Genomic DNA, 26,523 nt, shown 5'->3' on the forward strand with positions numbered 1-26,523 from the left:
GGGGGCTTGTGCTCACTTATAGTGTCGTCTTTTTAAGAAGCGTTCTAGAGTGACAGGAGAGATTTCATGTCCACACAACAGGGCTGAAGTGGCATTTCCAAATTCTTCAGATACTAGGGAGTACCACAGCTTAGAGTCAAGAACACTAAGCCAGAAAACCCCTGGAGAGAGCTACTAGCACAGGGCTTGTTCAGAATCTGTGGTAGGTGTCAGACCCAGAACTATAAGAACACCATGAGTGTGCTCCAGGGAACACAGATTGAGAGTGAGCCTGCATGGAAAGAACTCTGCTCACTCCTAAATGATAGAGTGACTCATTTTCTGGACTTCTTATCAAATACCTTCCAACTCCTTCAGCTAAGTGTAGGATGCTGCTTGTGAACTAAGCCTCAGGTAGAGGGAGCAGGATGCAGAACCCAGCCCTGGTTGCTTGCACCCCCAGTTAAGTGAGAAAGCACCTGCGAGCATTCATCTGCCTTATAAAAACTTTATACTGCTGCCTTAGCAACTTCACCAGTCTCCCACCACCCCCCACCACCTGCAAACCATCATTTTTCTCTCTGCTTCTCTGAGTTTGGCTTGTTTAACTGCCGCATATAAGTGGAATCACGGGTTTTATCCTCCTTTGATTGGCCTAGTTCACTGAGTATAATGTTCTCCAGGTTCATCTGTGTTGTGATAAATGGCAAGATTTCCTTTTTGAAGGCTGAGTAATATTCTATCGTTGGTGTATATTCCTACATTTTCCTGTTCCATTCATCCATTCATAGACATTTAGGTTTGTTTTTACACTTGGACTATTGTGAATAATGCTACAATTATCCTAGCAATATCAAAATCTCTCCATGATCTTGATTTCAGTTCTTTTGGATAAATGCTCAGAAGTGGGATTATTAGTTGATATATTTGGTAGTGCCATTTTTAATTGTTACACAGTCTTTTAAACTTTTTTTTACTATGGAAATTCTCAAAAACACACAAAGTATAGAGAAGAGTACAGATTGTGATGTGCTCCTCACTCATGATAGTTCAACAATGAACAATCCACAGTCAGTCTTGTCTCACTTATACTCTGTTCCTTGTCCTCAACCCCATGGCCAATTTTTTGAAGGTAAACCCAAGAGCATATTATTTCATCAATAAGTATTTTAATACATATCCCTAAAAGATAAGAATTTCTAAAAACCCTAATCACCATGACGTTATCCTACTTCAAATAATAATTTCGTAGTATTATCAAATATCTAATAATCTGGAGATTATTTTTTAATTGTATTTTTTGGTGCTGGGGATTGAACCCAGCACCTTCTACCACTGAGCTCCACCCCTAGCAATCTGAACTTTCTTGATGACGATCAAAAACCCATCACTACTTCTCTAAGTTTATAGTATCATGATGGCGCTAACCCTATGGAGGTAGCCATCTTTCCAAAACAGACCCAGTTCCTTTCCATATTTCTATCTCACACTAACTGATAGCTACAATTTTAGGTGAAATGGGCATCCATGCTGGTAATAGCTCACCAAGGAACTGTGCCAACGGTAGGTTGTAGCCACCTATCACAGAGTTAGAACCCCAGAGAATCACATCTCCCTGCTTCCTCACCCTTATAAGTCATCCCTTCCCACAATGAAACTAGGCGTGGCCATGGGACTTGCTCTGGCCAATGGGGCATCAGTAAACACGATGTCAAGAGAGGCTTGAAAAGTGTTTGTGTTGAGTGCCTTTCTGAACTGCCGCAATCCTGAGCAGAAGTAGGCTAGACTGCTCAAGATACATGGCCTGCCCAACAGCTATTATCAAATTCCAGACAAGGGAAATGAAGTCATCATAGCCATCCAGCCCTAGCTAAGCCACCAGGTAGCTGAAACCACATGAAAACCTCCCAGCCAAACCTGTCCCAAATTCCTGACCCAAAGAATCATGATCAGTGACTGTTGTTTTACTTTGGAGTGTTTGTTACACAGCAAGAGATAACAGATGCATATTTTTAATCACCTATGAAAGGGAAGAATTTTAAGAGATTGAATGTATTCAATTAGTCCTAAAAGTAGAAGAGTTATTTGTCAACCTCAAAGTCTTCAGCCTTAAGATTCCTTTCTTCTTACAGAGACCACATATTCAGAACTGAAAGTTAGAACACATAATCTAACAAAAGATTTTTTATTTTGGCAATGAATGTATTTGAGAAATCATAGGAGACTATAAAAACTTAAATGAATTTAATTAAACATGGATCAAATCACCTTTCTGAAATGGAATTAAATTACATGAAGTTGGGCCTGTCCTCGGAAAGTCCAAGACATATGGCCACCAGACATCCTTCACTATTAGGAAGAATCCTAGAAGTCCACCCAAGTTCCTGCAGACCTTGAATAATCAATCTTTTATTAGAAAACACTGGCTCTGTGTGTCAGCTTTCTTCCTGCCCCTGCATCTACTGAAGTTAACTGTCTTGTGGCAGTAAATATTTTTTAAATGCATTAACTTTCAGAAAGGAATGAAGATCCTGACTCTGCCTGCTACCTAAAGCATTCAGTTGTCACTTTGAGTTATTACCTAGGGCATCTGCCCATGAAGCTAGCTGCTTTCTGATTAAACCACACCCTTCCTTCAACCAAGCACCTGGCAAACACTGTCATAAAATGTGTGCTATGTGAATAACTTCATCCAAGCACTTACTCGGCAGCTGGGCTGTGGGCCCTGGAGCTAAAAAGAGGCCTGAGACATGTGACCTAGGGTAGCTCGAAGGGAAACAGACAGGCAAGCTTGTCTTGAGGACTGGTGGACAGATGTGTGGACACAGGCGAGGTGAGGTGCTCTCTTGTAGTTATGAATGACATTTGGGGAGGGAAGGGTGGGCACAAAGCATCAGGAGCACCTGTTACCTTGCCAAGGAGGCTTCATGGAGAAGGTGACACTTCAGAGTACTCCTGAAGAAGGAATAGGAGTTTGCCAGCTGGAGAATAAGAAGGAAACACGCAGACTGGATAAAGGAAAGGTCCCAAAAGGACCTGCCTTTCATGCCTAAGAAACAGGGGAAGCTGAATGTGGCTGATATTTCAGAGGCTTTTGCGAATGGTCGTGGTGACAAGGTCACAGTGGCAGAAAGGCCACAGAATGTGAAGGGCCTTACCCCAACTTAAGGAATTTGAATTTCATCTTGCTGGTCATGGGAAGGTAATTCATTCATTTTTGTTTTCAAAAATGAACTTATTCATTTTTGGATTTTTATTCATTTTTGTTTATAAATGGCATAGTCAAGCTGCAATTTAAGTAGGATCACCTTGTTTTCAAGGAGTTAGATAGGGGAGAGGCTAGAGAAGTCCTCTGTAGGACATGCTCTGGCAGGATGCCAGCATCTCCAGGCTCTGCACAGGCTGCTTGGCCAGGCCCTACCCCTCCTGTCACCCAATCTCTTTTCAAGCCCCCCCAACACACACCCCACACATACCTCCTCCGGTGCTCTTCCCTTCTTCATTTTCTTTCTTTAAGCTACCATGGGCTTTCCTTGTCCTTGCCTGTTTCTCACAACCACCTTATCCTGTCTCTTCATAGACATGCTCCCCTGGAGTCCCTGCTCACTCGTGTATTTGGTCACTGCACCCAGTTAGAATGTGCACCCCCATGGGGTGGTGGTCTTGTCTGTCATGTTCACTGCTGTATCTCTGGGACCTAGAATAGTGTCTGGCACTCAGCAGGTATTCAATAAAGTTTTGTTGAATGAATTAATAAAGAAATGAATTGGAAAGCATTGCAATAGTAATAGTCCAAGGCCAGAAATGATGAAAGACAAAGCTAGGGGAATGAAGATGAGATCAAAGGGGAAAAAGGTTGTTTGTCAGCAATCAATTTTTTCTGTGGGGACACAGAAAAAAGAAAAAAATCTTGGATGATTTCATGTTTTCAACTTTAGAAACTCTGCTGCTGATAAAGATGGAGAAATGAAGAAAATTGTGCATGATTTTTGTTTTCGTCATGGGAGGAAAATAAGGGGTTCAGTTAGGGCTGGTTGTATTTCATATGTGGCTAGGTCAGACATAGTCAGAGGTACCCTGGTACCTTTTACATCCCTTTGTGCAATCACATGTAGCTCCTTGGGGAGTTAGCTACCTACTTACTTTAGACTGCACAATGGAGGTTCTTTGGGGACAGGGACAAATCTTTTACTTGTGTTTCAACAGAGTATGTGACATACAGTGGTTCCCAAATAAGATTTTGCTGATATAAAGTTTGAAAATAGACAAAGTTAACATATTGTTTAGAGATAGTCTGGGAATAAGGAGCTAAAGCATCTGCCTTGTGATCCTTTCACTCCTTTTATAAGGAAAGATGTTTCTAGTGAAAGGATGACACTAGGCAATGACCAGTCTAGTCTACCATATGTATGCTAATAACTTAACTTATTATAAATAAGTTAACTTATGATAAATAGACTAAGGATATTTGCTGACAGGTCTTATTTCTGGAATGCTCTTAGCAAGATGTCCCCATCTAAGGATTACTTATAGTAAATAAACCGAGAACTTATATATTTATGAGCTGTGGCTCTCTGAGCTGTGAAGTAGAGATATTTTATAACTGAATTTTCCTCTGTAGGTGAGGTGATCTGTGAGCCTCACTTAGAGCCCTGTCTATTGTTCTGTGTCAGAAAGCACATGTCTGATGCAAGAGGAAAGGACCTGGGGAGTCATGTGAGATGTCCCAGTCCTCTCCCTGCCTCACTTATACTTCAATAGCCTGTATTCTTAAAATTATCAGTGCAGGTAGATACTGGGCCGGAACTCTGATTGTCAGTTCTTATTTGGTAAGTTGATCCCTTGGGTTGGTTCACATAATAAGCTGTTTTTAGGTAAAATTATAAAGAAAAGCAAGAGAATTCAGAAAGTAGGACTAGTGGAACGACATCAGAGGGGCTTCCAAGTCTACTTCCAAGTGGTCATCTTCCAACTCTTAAGGCTAGTTTTATTTTCTTTAAATGATGTATATATCCTACATTTGTGATATGCTGCATCTTAAACAAATACAATTTGACAAAAGATGGGGAATACAAAGTAACTTTGAAAACTCTGGCCTAGAGTGAAAGAGTGAGATGGGAAAGTCACCTGACAGGCTGGAGCTAAAGTGTGCCTCAAACAGGAAGAAGTTTCTAGTGTCCTGGAGTAGATATCCAGGCAACTCTTCACTACCCTCTCTTAGTTGGTTCATGAATGGACAATCATACTGTCTTTTAGGTATACAATGACCTTACAGAATCTAAAGCTGTGACCGTCTATGCCTAGAGCAGCAGAGTCTCAGAGATGGAACCTGTGATCAGGGTGAAGAAGGGCAAGGAGAGAGCATTATCTGTGATCGCAAGAAAACCATTTTCAACTTTCATGTAAGTCAACAGTCTCAGCTCTCTTCCCTCTACAACTTTAGTATTCTTACTTTCTTTTTTTATCCTGATTTTAAGAGCTGTGAGAACCTACTCCTCCCCTACTCACTGGCTTCTCATTGCCATGGGTCAGTAATAGTGAAGAAGAAACCTCAGCATAACTGAAGGAGAAGATGCCTAGAGCAGGGGCTCAAAGAGTTGGTCAGATGGGCAGGTGTGGGAAGCTCTCTGCTCTGCCAGCAAATATCTGGGTCTAGTTTCATCTCTCTCAAGATTATGTAGAGATAATTCTGTTTTATTCGCACCTAGTCACTTATTATGACAGTAATTTACAGGAAACAGTAAGTAACATTTCACCCTATTTCTTCTCAGTAAAGATAATAGAATTATCATACTAAGAAATCTCTCCCCTACAGTTAAAGCTGTGCATAAAAATTATAAATGTAGATCTTCATAACAGCAAAAAATGTAGAAGTAACATAAATCTGAAACAAACAGGGAATTGGCTATATGTGTTGTAGCATTTTTTCAAGTTGGTGGGCTAAGATGCGTAACACCAGCAGAACCAGCATCACTGGGTTGTGACCTGTGCAGCTGCACAAAGCCCACGCTCAGAAGAGACCTGTGATGGACAGGATAATCATAATCTTCTATTGCTGTCTTGAACTCATTAATTTTATCTGCTCATTTGTGTTGTATGAGTGGAATCGATGGCACCATGGAGCATTTGCACGAGGGAGCAGTTAGGTGCAATACATGTTTGCTATTCCTGCTGCTCATGTGCACAGGACTGAGGCAGACCCTTGGTATGTGGGAATTAGTGAGATCCACAACTAAGATAGCAGGGGTATCAACAGCTCTGAGAGCCATGCTTCCATTTAACCATATCTGAAGGTGAATGCAGAAAGATGACAACCCAAGGAACCCTAGCATGTCTTTCTTGCTATGTTACTTTCTTGTATTAGCCAACTACCTCTGCTGAGCCGATTACATAGAAAAAAATGAAAAGACAGGGCAGCCCACCATTTCTTGTTCTTTCAGTAAGTTGAAGGAAGAGTGTTGACAGAATGTGCACATATCAAGAAGTAAAATAAAAACTTCTGAGTTAATTTTATACAGAGTTACCACTGTTCTGATAAGAATGAAATATATGTGCAGGTAGAAGCTACCAAATATGAATTGAAAGATTTTGCACACAGGTTAAATACTCTTATATTTGCACCTTAATCTGATATTGCAAAATATAAAGATGAATAGGAAAATGCATGGTAATAATTTTAAATTTTAGTTTTTCTTTCCTTGTGATGTAACATAGCAAAGCAAAACAAAACCCCAAACCAGACACTGTAACAAGGCTAGAGAGACCACAGAAGAAACTAAAAAGTTGTTCAGTATCTTTAAAAGCGCTTTCCCCACTGATGGCCCTGAATTTCTGCTTTGCATCGGTCCCTACAAATTGTGCAGCTGGATCTTTCCCTCTGTCTCCTCCTCCCTTCCTTCCCTTTAGTAAAGATGCTACTGACAGAAGGCACGCTCTTCAAAACAAAATTGCTCCACCCCACATCAAAGGTTCTTAAACTTGAGTATGCATCAATGTCTCCTGTCAAAGTATAGACTGCTGAGTCCCACCCTCAGGGTTTCTGATTCAGGAAGTGGGGGAAGGACTGAGAATTTGCATTTCTAGCAAATTCCCCTGTGGGAGCTTGTGGGACACACTCAGAACCCCTGGTCTAGAGTACACATGATGCCAGCCTTAGACATTTGCTGAAGCTGTATGATGTCTTGGGAAAGTCATGTTCTGTTACCTCATAAATGTTAAATTGCTCCACTAAGTCCAGGTCAGTCCCTTTCTTGTTCAAGTGCCTCTGGGACACAGCAGCGATGCCCAGCTCCTCCAGACAGTCCACCACGTCGTAGAAGGAATCTTGGTCTGGCAACCCTGACAATGTCTAGAAGAGAAGAACCAGATATAGATACATCTTAGGGGACTGTCACAAGGCTCTGAAGGCATTTTTGCGTGGTAGCAGGGGCCTCGATTATAATACTGGGGAACAATGCAAAAGAAATAGAAAATTCATTTGAAATTAAAACCCTCCTTAGTGCAGTAGGCAGAATGAACTCCAACATTCTCTTCCATGTTCATGTGTTATGTGATTCCCTCCACTTGAGTGTGTGCTGGATACTACCATGGGTGGAATATCACACCCATGGTTAGGTTACATTTTGTGGCAAAAATGAAGGAATTTTGCATGTTATTAAAATGGCAATCATTTTATTTCAAATTGTCCTGGGTAAGAATTGGGGGAGTTCTTTGGAAGAGGATTTAAGCTTTCCCTGACCTTAGAGATTGGAAAGAGCTTATCATGCTGGCCTCAAAGAAGGAGTAAGACACCATGAGTTCTACAACTCTAAGGAAATGAATTCTGCCAAAAACTGTGCATGCCTGGAAGAGGACTCCAAGTTTCAGAGGGGACTTCATGCCGCTCAATGCCTTGTACAGCCTTGTGAGACCTGGAGCAGTCCAACCAGTTGGCTGTGTCTGGACTCCTGTCCCTAGAAACTGTGAGATCAGAAGTACTCATTATTCTAAGTTGTTAAACTTGTGGTAATCTGTCACATGGCAATTTCATGATTACTTCATGATTAGAAACTCCTATTATGATCAATATGGCAACAGCTGGAGGATAATAATTTAATTCTATTTTATTTACATTCAGTAGGTCCTCCCTCCCCTTGGTCTATGAAATTAAGGGAAACATGAAAAATGCAAAGCAGCAACAAAGACACAAAAAGATAACCCAAGGCAAAAAATGGCTGACTTCTCTTACTCATGTATTCTATACAAGTTGTTCTGGCCTACAATCCAAGGCATTGCTCTTCATTCCTATATTATTACAACCTTTGCATTTTTAAGAACACTAAATACATTTTTAAATTATTTTAAACATGCTGACTTGCCTCAAGAGACTTTAGACCAATACTTCCATAAAGAACATCTCACAGCCCCAACTGCTCTCACATTTCTATTTTAGGGTGATCAATATTAGAAGGAATACCTCTATTTACAATCCAAATAAAGGCTTTTAACTTCTTATGCTGAACAAAGAGGACACAACTCAACTGTGATTGAGATCGGAAACTAATAAAAAAAACTATCATATGATAGCTTTATCACTGAGGGGCCCCCATAGGGACATAAAACAAAAGGCTGCAAATCAGAAGCTGTAATAAATAGACACTCACACATGTGGCCATGTGTGAAAGCACATGCCAGTATCTGCTGACACCATGGTGGCACTCAACACAGCATCACCAGGCAACTACCACCACTGAGTCAATTGGAAAATCATGCACTCATTCAAAGAATCCTACCATCAAGATCGCCTCCTTTGGTTTTGATAAAAATTCTAGAAAAGAAGAAGGACGGTACTAGGCCTGACCAGAGAGTACTAGTGGAGCTCCCTGATTGCTTGCGAACTGTGCCACCTGCACAACTAGAGGAAGCAGGGAAATGGACATTTAGTATTAAATTAAGACTTTCTGCACAGCAGTGAGGAGACAGCAGGCAGCACAGAGACTGTCTCTGGTCATCCCTTATCCTCTCCACTCTCCTTCCTCCTCCTTTCCCTTCTCCCCACCTGGAGTCTACTGAAGTTCTTTCACTCAGAATTGTCCAGAATGTTAAAATCCTGGACTTAATTCTCATCACTTCAATGAGTTCAACCACAAAGGATGCGGCAGGGGGCACTAATACATAACTGAACAACTATATGTTAAACAGCTATAGAACTAAACAGAATCAGAGAGCCCTTGTTTAATAATAGGCTCAGAACCGAAGGTGCTAAGAGGCCATTTCCACTGTGAAAACTTGAGGTGGAGGCCCGTCTGTGCACCTATAGCTTTCATATATGGTCACAGGGAAGAAAACGGCCTTCCCTCATAAACAAACACAGCTTTATGTGCCTGTGCAAGAGGAAGGCACATGCTACACACACATATTTGCCTATTTTGGCTGTTCAAGTAATTTCACCTCAGTCCCACCTATCCCTGGGCCTCTCCACCCAGTTCTTTCCTGTCACCTCACTGCTAAGTTGCCTATGTCTGGCAAAGGTGGCAGCTCTGCAGAAAAGTCTACAGAGCAAATGTTTTTTGATGTCTTTAGCCTGAGATGCTGTAGATGTCACCCAATTGCCTGTCACCTGGCATTTCCCCCTCCCATTTTTCTCCCAGGCTTTGTGTTCACAAGGCCTATGACAAGTATTTCTTTACAGGCACCTCTTAGACAGGAAACTCTACCCTAACCGACATTTTTCCCCATCCTGGATTTTCACTGATTCTGTCAAATTTGGTTTGTAGGATAAAGGCCCTTGTTTTGCCATGAAAATGCCACACATATTCTTAACATATTCAAGGTAGCATCATTTTTGCCCTATTTCTAATTTGTCATTTACCTTTAGCTATAATTTGTGATTTTCATTTTACAAACAAAGCCATTCATAATTTAATGCAGTGACATATTTTTAAATCCCTTCCTTTGGAATCTTTCTCACTGGTTTTATTATTAAAATGAGCTTTGTGAAAGTCATCTGTACCAAAATGGAGTTATGTCAAGCAAAGTGGAAGAGGAAGACCACAATGAATAGGTCTCATGCACATATGGCTATGTTAAGATCTACCCAAGGAATTCCTGGAAACCACAGGATTCCAGATAAGCTGTTAGTGTAAGGGCATTTGCCTAACAGCAGGTGTCTCCACCAAAGAACTAACTTCAACTCCTGCCAAAGCCCTACTAACTAGTGGTCTTTATTTCAAAACAGCTTATCTGAACTTCTACCTTTTCTCCTAAAAGCTTCCCTTTGCTCAGCCTCTTCAAAAGTGCATGTGGCCTGTCATTGCACATTGATCCCCAGTTGCAATCCCTTGTTCTTCTCAAACTCCTTGTTTTGTAGTCAGGTTCTTGGTCATTCTATTTAAATAGGCACTTTTATGAATGAGAGACCAATACCATCTTCATTTATTTCTACATTTTTTTCTACAGTTTGATGAATTGCATTGAAGTCTTTAACCTGTTTGGAATTTATTGTGATGTGAGGTCAAAGGAGATTTTTGTTTATTTCCATTTAGTAACACCTCCTCCAGTTATGGATGACGTTAACCTGTCTCAATTGATGACAACTGAATGGCAGGTTGTTCTGAACACTGGGCCTGTTTCTGGGCTCCTTTGTGCTAGTCATAAGCCTGCTGAGGAGAGAGCAGACCATGATGTTTTAAAACTTAACATGGGTGTAACATTTTACTATTGAGTAGGAGTATAAGAGCTACTTACACTGCTTTTGCTGAAAAGCACTGACTCCTTACTTGGGCCCTCAAATTAACTAAAACATGAGAAAAGTGTGGCATCTCTGTCTCCACTTTGCAGCTACTGTCCTTTGCTCTGAGCCATTCTCTCCTGCAATCACCTTGGAATCAAGGAAGGACAGGAATGATGGATAACATCTTTAAGACAAGGAACTGAAACTACCACCAAAGAATAGCTGAGCCTTGCAAGGCAGACCACCCCCAAATGAGGGCATTTACCTATAATGATGAGGCTGCACCCTAGAGTAGGAGTAACCATCTCAGGGGAACCAGACTGCTCCCCTCAAGTGATGACAGCAAGAACAACTTCTCCAGAACCTTTCTGGAACCCTCAGACTGAGATAATATCAACCAGGACACACCTGTGACTGGAATGTTTAATTATGCACACCTTTGTCCCCTGCCCCCAGTTCTTTCATCTACTTAAACCTATAGCTCATGTCTGTACCCTGAAGATAGCTGAAGATGGGCTGAGTGCTTACTCTGTCTCTTCCCATTGTGTGTCTGGGGTGTGTAATAAAGCTCCTTTCTCTGCCCCTTATCATGCTTCTTCATTTGGCCTATAGGGACAAGTGGCTGGACCAGGCATGTGGAATCCCAGGAGTCTGGGACTTGGGTCCAAAACTCTGGTTTCCGAAGTCACATCTTTTATTTAAACTGATTTCTACAATTTGTCTTCAGTTCATTAGGAGAAACATCTAATCCAGTTATATTCCAGGAAGGGATTCTGGATCTTTCTGAAGCCTTAGTCATCACTGCAGTTGTTTCTGAGGGCCCACACTCAACAGCCTAGAAAGTATAAGGAAGATCCACAAGGTGGTTGATATGATGCCTGTGGCCTAGGATGGGGCAATCTCAACGGAGGGACTCCACTCCCAAGAGGCCTGTCCCAGGTCATCATGGGACCACTGCCTCAAAGCAGTACCTCTGGAGATAGGCATGAAGGCTGCTGTTGCCCTTCAAGATGGTGACCAGGGAGAGACATATGAAGGGAAGAATAGGAGCACAAAGGTGTGGTCACCATTATACATGGAGGACAGGATCCATCCCCAGGAATCCTTACCTCAGCCCAGGAATCAGAGTTCCCAGTGGAACAAGAGGGTCCCATTTTCTCCTGACCTGTGAACTAGTAGATTTACTAGTTCTTTTTCTTATGGAAAAATATCTTTAAGGGTATATCTTGATAAGAAAAGCAGTCATGAAATTCTTACTGTCATCTTTCTAGTTTTACTATATAAAACCAAAGCTTAAAAGTCTGTATACATCCACGGTATGAGAACAGGTACATGCACCTGTGCACACACACATCATTTTCTACAGGGAAGAAATACGCTGCAACTGAGGTTCCAGCCACCGTGGTAGGGAGGGTTTATGTGGGAAAAAATTAGATTTTCACATTGTATTAGTTTCCCAGGGCTGGCATAACAAGGTTCCATGAGCCAGGTGCCTTAAAACAACAGAAATTTAGACATCTGAGATCAAGGTATCAGCAGGGCTGTACTTTCTCTAAGGCTCTAAGGGAAGATCCTTCCTTGCCTCTTCCTAGATTGGCTGCTGGCCATCCTTAGCATTCCTTGGTTCATACATGCATCCTTCTAATCTCTGCCTCTGTCTCCACGTGGCTGTCTTCCTTTTGCACATTGTTCATACTGTCTTTCCTTGTCTGTGTCTCTTTTCCTCTTCTTACAAGGTCTTGGTCATATCAGATTAGAGTCTACCCTAATGACCTCCTCTTGACTGAATTACATTTCCAAAGATTCTTTCCAAATAAGGTCACATTCACAGGTAGCAGGGGTTAGGACTTCACTTATCTTTTGGGGTGACAATTTAACCCATAATACACATCAACCCACCTTGTTCACTAAAGTCATTGCATAAACCAGCAGCTCTGTGTCAACTCCATCTTTTTCCTCCAGGATTTCCATGATATTGGACCAGGGTTTGATGCCTATGAGGAAGCAAAAGTCTTTAGAAACGAGAACTCAATACACTCCTTATCCAAACCACATGGTTATTTATCCAAGGGTTTATCCCTCAGTGATGACAGTGTCCTTTCAGTCACCATATTTCTATATGGGTTAATACCTTTAGGGTGGACTTGAGCATGCACCTAATGAAGAATCTTTCCTAGCAGGCAACACTATACGACATATCTCAGTCCTGTGCTATACCAAAACGCTCTTCTGAAAGTTACTATATGTTATATATAATCTTCACAGATGCTGTATGTGCTCCAGATTGAGGATGCCTATCTATTTGCTTAAAAATCTCTTTTATACTAAACCTGTATTTCAAGAAATCCTTTTGTGTGCAATCTTTTGGGCCACACACTTCACTCATAGGTATTCTGCAGATGTCCATCAGCACACAGGAAAAGGGATGTGCAGGCTCATTATTCCCTCTAGCAGTGACCCCAAGCAATAATGGTAACACCCTATATAGCAAACATCTCAAGAATAGAAGAGTATTACTTCTGACAAGGCACAAATACTGTCTAAGCTCAGCTAGGGCTGAGGTGTGGGGGGTGGCTGCTCTTGACAGGTTTGGGATCTAACAGAACACTTAGACATAAGCACAAAGGAAGACCTCAGCACAGAATCAATGGTTGAGAAGTTGCAGAATGTTTAGCTGAGTCTGTCATTCAGTGACTTGCAGTGGGGATGACTGTAGAAGGCTTAGGACAAAAGCTGGCTCTCTGCAGGTCATTCTCCCCAGGCTCAAGGAAGGGGCTGGAAAAAGCTTCCCATTTAAGACTACTAAGCCAAGTCCAGGCTCCAAAGGGGGAGACAATCCCCTGACATGGTTTCCATGCCTGAGATAAATGTCTGAAGTCATGAGTAACCATGGCTTTGCCCTTGGCTCAGTGACTTGGAACATGAAGCTCTTTCCTACTTTCTATATGCATATCTCCAGGTAATACTGCTTATTTTAGCCTGATAAGAATAAATTTGGAAATGAGCTAAGCATAGTCGTTTTCAAGTCCTTGACTTTGGGTAGGTTATGTCAATGCTGTTGCTGGCCTTGAAATAAAAGTTCTCCAAGGACAGAGACAGTATTTTCTTACTCATCTATGCTAGCAACACAGCGGCTGGTTTGTTGAATGAGCTCAATAAAACGTATGAATATTAATGGTGATCTCTGAGAGGACATGAAGTGGGTTAAGCTGGAGCAGCTTTAAAAGAACCAGAGGGCAGATACACACAGTAAGAAAAGGAGAGAAGACAGGAAGATTAAAGAATAGGCACTGTCTGTACAATATGAAAATCATGAATGTAGTTTCATATAGTGATCAAGAAGCTCTACCAACCCAACAAGTGAACAGAGAGTTTCACCCTTTTGGCTGAGTTGCCCAGTCACTGAGAATTGGGCAACCTCCCCTGACCCTTCCTAACTTGGAATTCAAGGGCATGCCCTTCCCCTGCTAACTGCTGAATACCTCCTAGCTGATATTTATTATCAGAGTCCTTTGAAGTCCCCTCCACAGTGTAATTGTTATTTGAACCCTACCTAGCAAAGTAGCCATTTCAGTCCTCAAGATAATCAACTGATGTAGTCAGAAGACCTGGGTCTCACTGTCCAGGTGCAGTTCAAGAGCTCAGGGAACCTCTGTCTGTGTTTATAATGGGCAGCTTCTGACATTCACATACCAAACCTCGGCATCAAACATGTGTACTAGAGTTACCAGCATAAGGTCAAAGGAAACACCAGGCAGGGGAAGAAAGTATTGATGCCAAGCATTCCCAATGGTGCTAGTGGGCCCACCTAGCAACTGCTGCCCGGTAGCTTATTTTGAAGCAGAATAAAACAAAAACAACAACAACAACAACAAAATAGGGCCCAAGGAAGAAAAAAAAAAAAAACAAGAGGCAGAGGGAGGCAGCCCAGAGAAGGAAGTAGCCAGACTACATCTTCTCTTGCTTACAGATGCAAGCACATGTGTACACCATCTAATCCATTATAATTAAAACACTCAAACATTGGCTTAGTTTAACTGAAAAATGTGTTGTTCAGTTGTGATATCTGATTGCCTTATTATCATTTAAGGATTTTTATGTCTAGAAACATGCAAATCTGTACACACTGCCAGGATGAATGTTTATCCTTCTTTGTTTCAGGACCAGAAAACTGGAAATATTTAGAAGAATAAAGGAGAGGAAAAGTAAACACTGGATTTAACACAAACAGCTTTGGTGGGAGCTCAGGAAAGACCTGTGTTGAATGTGAGCACTTGCATCTTTGCTAGGACCTGCCTCCTGTTAGAGCCAAGTGGCCCAGCTCACTCCCACCACCCCCGCTAACTCCTGTGTGTGTGTCTGTGTGTGTGTGTGTATGTTGAAGAGAGGATGCTCTTGTACTAGAATCATAAACCATATGACCCCATCCCTTCACATAATAAACTGAGCCCCAAAGCAGTGGAATGAAAGAGGGTCAGAGGATCACCTATAAACTTGGGTGCTTTTGCCTCCCTTTAGGATTACTGTAAGGTGTCACTGAGATAAAGCACTTTATCTTTCTTGCTTAGCACTGATGGAGTACACTGGAAGATATGCTCAGTCATTATCTGTCTCTCTCCAATTCCACTTGCCACCAAGCCAGTTCCTCAGACACTGGAGTACGAGCTCTGTAAAAGCTTGCTGTTTTCTGATGTTTGCAAACACATAGTTGACACTTGAGTACTTGCTGAATAAATGAATGATATATGAATAATGCTTAGCACCATGTCTGTTAAGCCATAGGCACTCAAACTTCAGGAGCTGTAATTACAATGGTGGTGACTGGTAGTAACACCAGTACTTACCCTTTGAACACAAGCACCCAGGCCAGTCTTCCCATCACCAAACTACAGTGCTTCTCTCTTCACCCAGAATAACTATGCACAGAGTAAGTGCCTGGAGATGTTTTCTCCCTCTCATTCTCTTGCTAGGTCCCCACATTAAGCCTAAAGCAAACTAGGCCAGTTAACAGAATGCTTCATAGTCACTTAATTGCTTAATAACACATCAACACACTCCACATTGATATTTCTGCAGTAAAGGACAGCAGAGGTGAGCTGAAGGCATGGCCCAAGTGGTAAAGCACTGCCTACCAAGTGCAAAGCCCTGAGTTCAAACCCTAATACCACCAAAATAATAATAATAATAATAATAATAGCAATAACAACAACCGCTTCCACCAGGCTTTGTGCATTCTTCACTGATTAATATATTCTTAAGCAGAATCAGAGAGAGGTTTGCTTGAAAGGATGGCTAGACCTTTTTTCCCCTGCTTAGAAATTATGTCATCTCTCATCACTTTACATTCAAATGAAAAATAAAATTTCTTCAAAAGCTGCACTGAGCCAAATTAATGGAACCCAAGATTTATGACTGAAACTTAAAATGAGTTATCCTGTCTGGTCTCTTGCCATACCTTTGTGAGAGAGGCAAACCACACAGTCAGAGAGAAGGTCCCTTGGCCCAGGGAGAGACAGGCTCTCAGTCAGCATCTTACCAACCACTACAGGGCAGACCTCAAAGGAAGGGAGTAATTGACAGCACAAAGCTCTCCCAAGGGCTTCCATGAGCTCTGCTGTCTTTCTATTTTTCTACCAGGCCTAGTCCTCCAGAAAAGGAAATGACTTGAAGCTGTAAGCAGGAAAGAAGATCAAGCAGTTTGAGCAGACAGGTGCTATTCTATGCCATCCTCACACACTAACTCAAAACTACCTCTTCATTCCAGCCCCTAACTAGAATCGTCTAGATCAAGTGGGGCATTTTAAAATGTCACATATTCATAAATACTGCACACTACTTATGATGGACTTCACCCTTCAGTTCTCATCCCTGCTCTGTAAGTGGTCCATTCTGGGCCACAGAGCAAAGGGCCCACACTGCAAAATGAACCCTTCTGGTTAGTCCAGGGGTGGCCATGCATGATGTTAACAAAGCAACCAGAGGAACTTGCTCTCAGACGACTCATTTGCTTTAGGTAGTAATGATTTTTGAGGACTTATACTTTATTATGGTGCTTTTATTTGCTGATTCCTTAAATCTGACAGTTTTTCTCTCTATAAAAAAAAGAAAGACAACTGTCTACATTTTAATGCGCCAGACACCCCTGCCAAGGAATGAGTCTGAAGCCACTTTGTGGAGTAAAATTTACAACTTCTTTGCAAACATGCACACACATGGATGTGCTCAGTTCGCTGTCAATCATCACCAGCAGCTGGGGCTGCTCTCTGGCCCAGCTGAGAGGGAACTGAAGACCTGCTTCAAACACCCTAGGTAGAAACACACCTGAAAGTCACGTTGCTCTCTGCAGAACACCATGACATATTTGTATGTTTAATTCCATCACAGGATTCTGGAACAATTTTACTAGCAGTAAAACTGGATGATGTTATATGTATGTTTTATAAAACCACAGCCAAGACCACACATGTCATAAAGAAACATACTATTGAACCATGAGTGATAAGCTATTTCTGAGTTTTTCCATTAGTGCTATTACTTTCTTTTAACCTGGCAGTGCTCAGTAGCAGACACATGGTAGCACTTGCCCACTGTTTAAGAAATTTTATAGGGCAAGAGCCATGAGACTAAGAAAGCAATGTAGAGGATGTTCTGTTTTTTTTTTTTTTTAATTTTTTACTAATTGAGAAAAAGATGTCCATCATTCTGTCTTGGTGGAGAGAATATATGGTAGAGTGCCTCTGGCAGCGAGCTGTGGAGGAGTCTTGGATGTGAGGTCCAAAGTCCAGAGTTTATCTCAAGGTCATTACCCCCAAATAACATGCCCTTCATAAAATATGAAATTCAAAGAAGGAAACTCTGAGCTTCCAATTCAACAAAGACAAAGGAGACTGTCAAGGGCATGAGATGGGTGCCCCTTAACACGGCCCCCATGACAAGGGCTCTTGGGTTACAGAAAATTCAGAAAAGGATGACAAAGAGTCCATCAATTGCTCCAAAGTAACCCCAGAGTTGGGAGATGGAGTAAAATTCCTGTAAGGATGAATGAAAGTTGCTGCTTACCATCCTCCAAAATACCTACCTTTGGCCTTAAACCTAATTACTTTGTTGTGGAAACACCAAACATGTTTCTGAGCCATTGGCTGGCCTTATAATCCTGGCTTTTAGCCATAAGCCTCTTTCTATCTGCACTAGATGGTAACAGACTGTGGTAGAGAAAAACTTGTCCTGGTCTGAGCAAGTCCTGGTCCATCTGTCAGACTCACGGTCCCTGACCATGCACTAGACTTTCTCTCCTTCACAGGCCCAGCCCCTCCTTTCCACAGAGGCCTAGAACTGCCTCCTGGCTTGGATCTGTTATCAAGCAAAGGTACAGGAGCCCAGATATAGTCCAGGATGTCTTTCCTTAGCTTGCATTCAAACTTTCATAAAACTAGCATGATACCTTCCTTCACATTTGTACTCCAGTTTAGAAAGGGGTGCTGTCAGCAATGCTGAGTCAGACACAACTTGTTTGAATCAAAACTGCCATTTATTTCCCTGTTTTCTACCTGACAATCACATGTACACAGATTTGTTAACCAACAAGTTAACAGCTATTATTTTTATCTTTGTGAAGATAAGTAGCAATTTCTGATAGTGTTCTTTATATGGGTTTTTTGAAATTTCCTAAAGGACTCTCTTTATTCCAATCATCAAAAGAAAACATAAATCAAGATTATTTTCTTCCTTATTTGAGCCTTTGTGGGAATGATGATAATAATAATTGGATTCTATTGGGATGGAAAGCAAAAGACAAAACAGAAACTCCCCCACTTCACACTATTATAGGAGCCACAGTACATTACACACAAACCCAGGTCCAGAGTCTGCTCTTCCATGTGTGTGTGGCACGCCTCCCTGCTTGGGGCAGCTGGATGCTGAGACACCAACTACAAGGCAGAGACCCTGCCCAAGAGCAGGGCACACCCTCGCAGAGAGAGAGACAGGCAGTGATGACAACAAAACAGAGAGGAAAGACACATGGGGACTCTGTGAGCACATGAGTAAGGAAGGGGTGGTGCAGGCCAGAAGGGCGTCAGGGATAGCATGTGGTCCTATAAGTCAGGAGAAGGGTTAAGATGGACATCATGCTGTAGAGATGGTAAGTCACTGGCAGGTTTTATGGTGAAAGATATGATCACATTTATACTTTAGAAGAATCTTCCAACTTCAGTTTGGGATGGCAAGAGACACCAGGTAAGAGGTGGGAGAGCCCTGAGTAAGGGAGGGCGTGGATAGAGGCAAGGAAGGGACAGAGTTCAAGAAACACCTGTGAGTCAGAATCAATGAAGTGCGATTGAGGGAGGGCAAGGGAGGGGAAGGAGGAGACAAAGCAACCTGGACCAGATGGGGAGAACAGAAGGAGGAGGTGGGCCTCTGTGGTTTCAGTGGTGGGGGCAGGGTGAAGGACAAATACAAGTGTCTGCCCCTTCTTGGGTATGTCCAGGAATTGTCATGCCACATTCCGACCCTGATTTTTGTATACTTACTATCCTACGAGATGTTTCCTGCAGGCAGATGTCCACGCACAGGCCAATTTTGTTCTTTCTTCATTCTGTTTCAAAGACATAAGATGGGGGAGCCTCCCTAGCTCAGTGGATGTAGGGAGTGGGGACCACTCACCTCTTTTGGTGTCAACAACAGAGACAGCCTGAATAAGAAGAGGTGCATTTGACTCCGAGTACTCCACAAAGACGAGCAGCAGTTTCAGAGCTGTCTTCACCACCAGGCGGAACTGAAGGAAAGACAAAACCATCATGAAGCTGCAGACATGGTAGGGTGGGGGGACCTCAGTGCTCCTCTCAGTGATTACATAGGTTCCCTCACTAGATTCTCACTATCCCCTTGTTAGATGTCTCAGTAGGCAGGTATTAGTGTTTTCCCCATTGTGCAGATCAGGAAACTCAGGCACAAAGTACCCTGTCCACAGTCACACAGCAAGTACAAAACCAAACCCAAATTTGAATGCAGGCATTTGGCCCCAGAGCTCACACCTGGCAGGCTCCCAACGAACGAGGCAGTGTGTGTGGAGTTGATTACTTCACTTTATTGCAATCACCTGTGCGATGAGCATAGTCACAGTTCTTATTTGTCGTAAGGAAGTGGCACAGCAGGTTAGAGGACTTGCCCTAAGTCCTAACAGCGAGCTCAAGTAAGCAGGAATCGGAGCCAAGCCCTCCATTCTTAAAAGCAGAGAAGGCTGCTTGGAGTCTTGGAACTTATCCCCTCCGGGCCTAGGGCTCAGAATTCATGAGCATCCCAGAAGCCTTCCTTCCCACAGGTAAAACACCCTCAGCGAAGCCATAAGGAGAACCTCACATTTCCCAGTGGAAGCTGACATAGATTCTTAGGTCCAGCTCCTCCAGCCCTGGGGTTGGAGGATTCCTCCATCCGGTACATACTGCTGCAACCCTTTGCCTGCAGTCTCCCTTCAAAGAACCTCTTCTACAAGGAACTCACACAGAACTGCCTCCTGGAAAAGTATCAAAATTCTGCTGGCCTTGGGATGTATGTTGTGGGTGCCCACCCCAGAGGCAGCAAACCCTTTCAAGGGGAAAGGGACTTGTTGCGTCCTATCTCCAAGGCCTAGAACTGCACTTGGCCCAGAGTGGGCTCAGGGCTGTTTAACTAACTACATCCATCAATCAATGGCCAGGTCAGACAATTGTGATCCCTTACCCACCCCCGAGTTCACATCACAGGGTTAGGGTCATGTGAAGTCTTTACTGGTAACATGAAGGGAGCCTAAGCAGAGGACTGCATCCTGCAGTCCACAGAGAATAGCTTAAAATAACCACCCATCCCAAGTCATTTCTCCAAAAATCACACCATCCCTATCTCCCCTTGTCCTTTTCTTTGCTGTCATACTTACCTAGCAAACCACCCCTCTTGTCTTTGGTGGCACAACTCTCTCCAGCCAGCACCCTTCTTCTCAGCTCCCCTTTAGAGAAAAACTCTCCAAAGAGTTACACAGCCTGACTCCACTTCCTAACTTCCCATGGACTCCCCGACTCAATCTGATAGGACATCACCACCACCACTCAATTTACCCATCAGGATCAACAGTGGCCTCCATGTTGTCAAATCCAGTGGTCCCTTCCTTCAAGATCTGTCTTGACCCACCCTCCCTCCCCCTCCTTCTCTTTCTCCACCCAAGTGCACTCAGCAGCCTCCTAAGTCTCCCTTGCTTTGTGCCCCTTACATCCATTCTCTGAAGTGCAGCTTGGTCATGATTTGGGGCCTTTTTACCGGCTCATCTCTCTACCTTTATCTCAACTCTCAGCAGCATGTGATACATTAACTATTCTCTCTCAAAATAATTTCCTCTCAGTCTGGGTAGCTGGTCTCCTTCCTGAGTGACCACCTTTTCACTGGCTCCTACCATGTTTGATCTCTGAGCTCAGGAGGACCTCAGAGTTCCCTAGTGTGCTCTCATTCTTTCTCTTTCCACAGGCTTTCTCCAGGCAATTTCTTCCAGTCCTTCTAACACCAACTGCTAACTGTTGCTCTCTAAGGCCTGACCAAACTCCTGGCCTTGTGGTCACATAATCTCCTAACATCTCCTCCCAAGTGCTAATTGGCACCTCAAGTCCACTGTGACTAAAATATAACTTTTTTTTTTTAAGTTTTCTGATTTTGGTGGGGTACATTTTAATGCGTTTCATCATGATATTTTCATACATGTATAAATGTTTATTCACTCCCCTTCTCTTATCCCTTCTCTCAATGGTGCCCTTCTTCTCGGAGAGTCCCCCTTCTACTTTCATGTACTTTTTCAAAAAAAAATCTAGATTCTACATATAAGAAAAGACACGTGATACTTGTCTTTCTGAATCTAGCTTATTTTGCTTAACCTGATGATCGCCAGGGTTGGTTTTTATTTTTTTCATTCATTTTTCTGCAAGTGACATAATTTTGTTCTTCTTTATGGTTGAATAATACTTTATCTTGTTTATCTACCACATTTTCTCTATCCACTCATTCATTGGTGGGCACCTGGGTGGATTCCATATGTCAGTTCTGGTGCATAAGTTTGCAAAATACATGGTGTCACCATGGTACGCTGACTTAGATTCCGTCAGATGTATACCCAGGAGTGGCACAGCTGAATCATACGGTATAAAACATGACCCTTCATTTTCACTTGTGCTCACTCCATTACACTTTCCACTCCCTGGCTATTCCCACCCCACCTCACTATAAGGCACAGCCCTCCAGTGAGTGGTTAGTGGAGTCACCTACGCTTCTCTCACTACATCCCCACAGTGAGGCCACCTTTCAAGTACCATCAGAACTTTAAGATCTGTCCTTACCCCACCCTCCCTCCATCTCCTTCTCCATCCAAGAATATGCAGTAGCCTCCTATGTCCTCTTAGCTTTGTGCCTGTTACATCCTTTCTCTCAAGTGCAGCTTGGTCATGATTTGGAACCTTTTCACTGGCTCATCTCTCTGCCTGAAGCCAGCCAACCCAGGACTGACCTTATCTTGTCCTTCAGGGCTGAGAAATTCCCCACATGGAAAATGCCTCCCTGACTACTTCATCAGAAGGAGCCCCTGGGCCACTACCACATCACCATTTCATTCTCCATACCCTTTATCATAACCTGAAATTGCTACCCAGTTGTCCCTAGGTATCCATGTGGGATTGGTTCCAGGGACCTCCATGAATACCAAAATCCACAGATGCTCAAGTTTCTTCGATAACCTAGTGTAGCATTTGCATATAATCTACATACACCCTCTCATACTTTAAATCACCTCTAGATTTCCAATAATCCCTAATGCAAATGCTATGCAAATTGTTGTTACCCTATATTAATTAGGGAATAACAACAAGAAAAGTTTGTATGTGTTCATACAGACACAATATTTTTTTTCTGAATGTTTTCAACCTCTTGACTTTACAGATTTAGAACCTGCAGATAAGGAGTGCCAAGTGGATACACATTTGCTCATCTGCTACAAACACATGTCATGGTGGGAGACACCCAGTCTCCTCTGACACAGGAGGAACTGCTCAGTCAGTATTGTGGGTGAAGGGCGGGCTAGCACATCCTTCCAAGCCATGTCCTGATGTGGTATGGAGCGGGTCATTGCAGACCCTCGTTGCCACTTCCACCCATCTCTGCCCCTGACCAAGACCCCTTCACAGCCACTCTGAGGGAAAGCAGTGCTGTAGGCTTCCATCTTCCCTGTCACATCTCTCCATGTAAGAAACTGAGCTTTGGAGGGCTCTGTACTCTGAAGAGGGTTTCTGCCCTCTTAACTCCAGTCCCACAATTTCCCTCCTGCTTCCTGCTTAGGGAGAGTCTAAATTCTAGAGTATTTTCTTAACAACTACAAGGCTAGGGGGAAAGGGGAAAATCTGGCATAATGAACTGTGCTTTGTACATTTAGAGCTGGAGAAATTTCTTCAAGTAAATAAAAAAGTCCCAGCAAGTCCAGGCTTGGCGACTTCCTCAGTGAGTGAACTATTATTATGTGGTTTAAGCTTTCTAAATGCCTTCCTGGGAAAGAACCTGGCTGCTCCCCAACTCCACCCCATCCCCATTAGCTGGTCTCAGCAGGGGCCCCCTTGTGCCCATCTCAAGTTCGTTCTGAGCATCCATGCAGTCATGGGGCCTTGACCAACATGGACTAGGCACCCAGAATTGCTAAGCCCTTTTCCTTACAATGCTCTCTAATGAAGAAACACTGTTTCATAGCAAAGCCTTCCTTTTCTCTTGCTTTCAACAAGCTATTCATGTTTTTCTCCTTTATTGTAAAGGCTCTGTTTGGAGTTCTTTGGGCTTTGTGATTTTATTTAAAAAAAAACAAAAACCAAAATCTTATTCATAATTTTGAGGTTTCTATGAACCTGGCTTCTATGGAGTTTATGTTCTTCTGGAAGCTTTACTATGTACGCCAATAACTGACATATTAGATAGTTAAATTGCTTTAGAAAAAAGAGCATCAGAATGTTAATTCTGTGGAAATACCTGGTACTAATTGCAAGCATGTCCTAACTAATCGTCTAAATGCATCCACGGGGCTCCTCCTCAAAAATTCTTTACTAGCATTACTGCATAGACTTGAAAGTAATAAAAACACATTACCTCAAAGGAATTCTACAACAAGCCCTCATTTATCCAGAAATCACTTAATGTGATGCCCTCATGTATCTGGAATGCAGTCAAAACCCTCCAAAGCTTAGAATAGCCACCACGGAGGCCACACACCCATGCCTCCAAGTCCAAGCATGATGCTCTTCAAAATCCACTGGCTGCCCCTTGCACTTAGCTCAGACGCATTTGAGTAGAAGTAGCTGTTAAGATTCCCAGCCCACATCTGTGGAGAAGAGATCAGGGAGGGCAGAGCACAAGAGGCAGGCCCAAGGCAAGATCATCACCAATAAGGAGGAGCAGGAGGAAGCTGCACGCACGCCAGAGCACACATCACTGCGTGGTTGCATGCTGATGGCTTCTCACACATGTCAGCAAAATGCCATTCCAACCTGGATGCTCAGATTTTCTTTTCTTTTTTTCCTTTTTCTTTTATTATTCATATGTGCATACAAGGCTTGGTTCATTTCTCCCCCCTGCCCCCACCCCCTCCCTTACCACCCACTCCGCCTCTCCCTCTCCGTCCCCCTCAATACCCAGCAGAAACTATTTTGCCCTTATTTCTAATTTTGTTGAAGAGAGAGTATAAGCAATAATAGGAAGGAACAAGGGTTTTTGCTGGTTGAGATAAGGATAGCTATACAGGGCATTGACTCACATTGATTTCCTGTGCGTGGGTGTTACCTTCTAGGTTAATTCTTTTTGATCTAACCTTTTCTCTAGTACCTGTTCCCCTTTTCCTATTGGCCTCAGTTGCTTTTAAGGTATCTGCTTTAGTTTCTCTGCGTTGAGGGCAACAAATGCTAGCTAATTTTTTAGGTGTCTTACCTATCCTCACCCCTCCCTTGTGTGGATGCTCAGATTTTCAACTCAGCTAGCACCAATTCCTGTTGTAATGAATGGCTTCACAGTGATGCTTCAAGTACCTGCCTAACTGTCCAGCACTGAGGGAAAGTAAGAACTGGTGGCTGTTCTCATGGAGCATGGGATGCCATGGAAGTTAGAGCAGTCACAACACAGCCAGACAGGGGTACAGGCAACAAGGACTCAGAGTCATTGGTCCAAAGTTTGGAGCAGCCACCACAGAGGCCACACACACATTCCTCCAAGTCCAAAGGCAAATTCCCCATCTCTGGTTCTGTCTGGCTGCTTGCTAAGCTTGTTATAGAAAGAATTTAGAAACTGGATGGGGTGAACTGGCTGAAGCCATTTCATTTCCCTCTCAATCTAAGAGTCTCTTTGCTTCACTCTTAACAATGTCAGAAGTGCCTTCCAGATGCCCAGCAGCCCGTGAGGCTCTGTGAGGGAGTAAAAGGCATGGCCCTGCTTCAAAGAGATGGTCTTCAGCTGCTGAGAAAGACCCAGACCACCACCACACCGCACTTGTGCTAGAGAAGTTCATAGCTGGGTAGCTAAGGACAGCTCCTCAGTGTGGATGGCAGTCATGGAGGTTCAGAGCTGGATCCAGATGCTCCTCCTGGCCACCATGGAGCAGGGTAGCCATGCAAGGCCTATGGGCTCCTGTTCACATGAACAACCCCACTTCCTTCGGCTGGAGGAATCACACCAGGGCTCTAGATTCTCTTTGGGCTTTGCTCCCTACCGTTCATTTACTGTCTAAGCAATACTAACATTGCATTTGAACTCTATTATAATAAAGAAAATTACACTTTAGGTTATTCTAAAACACACAACTAAATAACAGTGTGTTACAGGAATCAGACAATCCCCTTACAGGAGAATTATGCACAGGACAGGCTCACGCAGCATCTGGCTGTCATATAATTATCACTATTAATGTTAGTAATTAATATTGATACTTTTAATAAGTTTAATCTTTTATTGAAATTCATAATAATAATTGTATGTTTCATAAAGATTTAGCACATGGTGGGGGTGATCGCATTCCTGTTGCAGCTGTCGGTTTACACTTTGTTCCTGACCAGCACAAAACAAAAGCTAAGAGTCTTTGGAAGAGCAGAGGTGCCTGTTATCCAGGAAAGTGACATTCACCAGGCTGAGCCTAGTTCAGAGACTGAGCCTCTTATTGCACACATGGCTCTGGGATCTGATGTCACATCCATTTCACGGGGGCTCGGCCAGAGACAAGAGTAGCAAACATAGTGTTCTACTGGTGTTTCACTTTCTAGGTCAACCCACAGGGAGTGTGAAGTCAGCCTGTTCAGAACCCAGGTATGTAGGTTTAAGATAAATGTATAGGAAAGGAATAAGACAGTTTCTTACTACTTTCAACTGGAGCCCCCTTCACGTGTTATTCTAATTAAGGAAACCCAAGAACTACAGGTGAAATGTGCTGCTCATTAAGCAGAAGTAAAGCATTCCAAAACCTTTAAATGCTAACTGTTCTTCTAAACATTCAACAATCATAAAAAGAAAACAATTTCCAAACCTCAGGATTTAAATTACAAAAAGGGTTAGAAAAATACACTTCATTTTGTTTCATTTTCCACTAAAACAGCATAAATGTATGTTATATAAGTGGACACTGGTTATTAAAATGGAATTAGAAATTGGTAAAATAACTTGACCTATAAAGCTTTGCCACACTGTTTATACATTTACCCACACTTTAGAACATACTTGATATTGAAAAAGAAATCCTTGTGATTTAATGTACATATCTCTAAGAACTTAAATATTTTATTCCAATGCCATATACTCAAGCTTAGAAT

At 42.7% G+C, this 26,523-nt stretch overlaps 1 protein-coding gene and 1 long non-coding RNA gene across 14 annotated transcripts in view; one reads left to right on the forward strand and one right to left on the reverse strand.

Moving 5' to 3' along the window:
* Fhod3 (formin homology 2 domain containing 3) overlaps positions 1-26,523 on the reverse strand; it is a 489,096-nt gene that overhangs the window by 151,092 nt on the left and 311,481 nt on the right. For all 13 annotated transcript variants that reach the window (XM_074069983.1, XM_020174902.2, XM_074069991.1 and 10 more), the window contains 3 exons: positions 19,352-19,463; positions 12,590-12,684; positions 7,184-7,327 (listed from right to left, as the gene is read on the reverse strand). In XM_074069983.1, the coding sequence (XP_073926084.1) occupies positions 7,184-7,327; positions 12,590-12,684; positions 19,352-19,463 (351 nt within the window). The remainder of the gene's footprint in view (positions 1-7,183; positions 7,328-12,589; positions 12,685-19,351; positions 19,464-26,523) is intronic.
* On the forward strand, positions 2,758-15,591 carry LOC141422486 (uncharacterized). The gene is made up of 3 exons (XR_012447060.1): positions 2,758-2,812; positions 5,236-5,381; positions 14,852-15,591. It is a non-coding gene; the product is annotated as an uncharacterized lncRNA (long non-coding RNA).

The sequence above is a fragment of the Castor canadensis genome, chromosome 4 (genome assembly GCF_047511655.1).
Source record: "Castor canadensis chromosome 4, mCasCan1.hap1v2, whole genome shotgun sequence".
Lineage (NCBI taxonomy): Eukaryota > Metazoa > Chordata > Mammalia > Rodentia > Castoridae > Castor > Castor canadensis.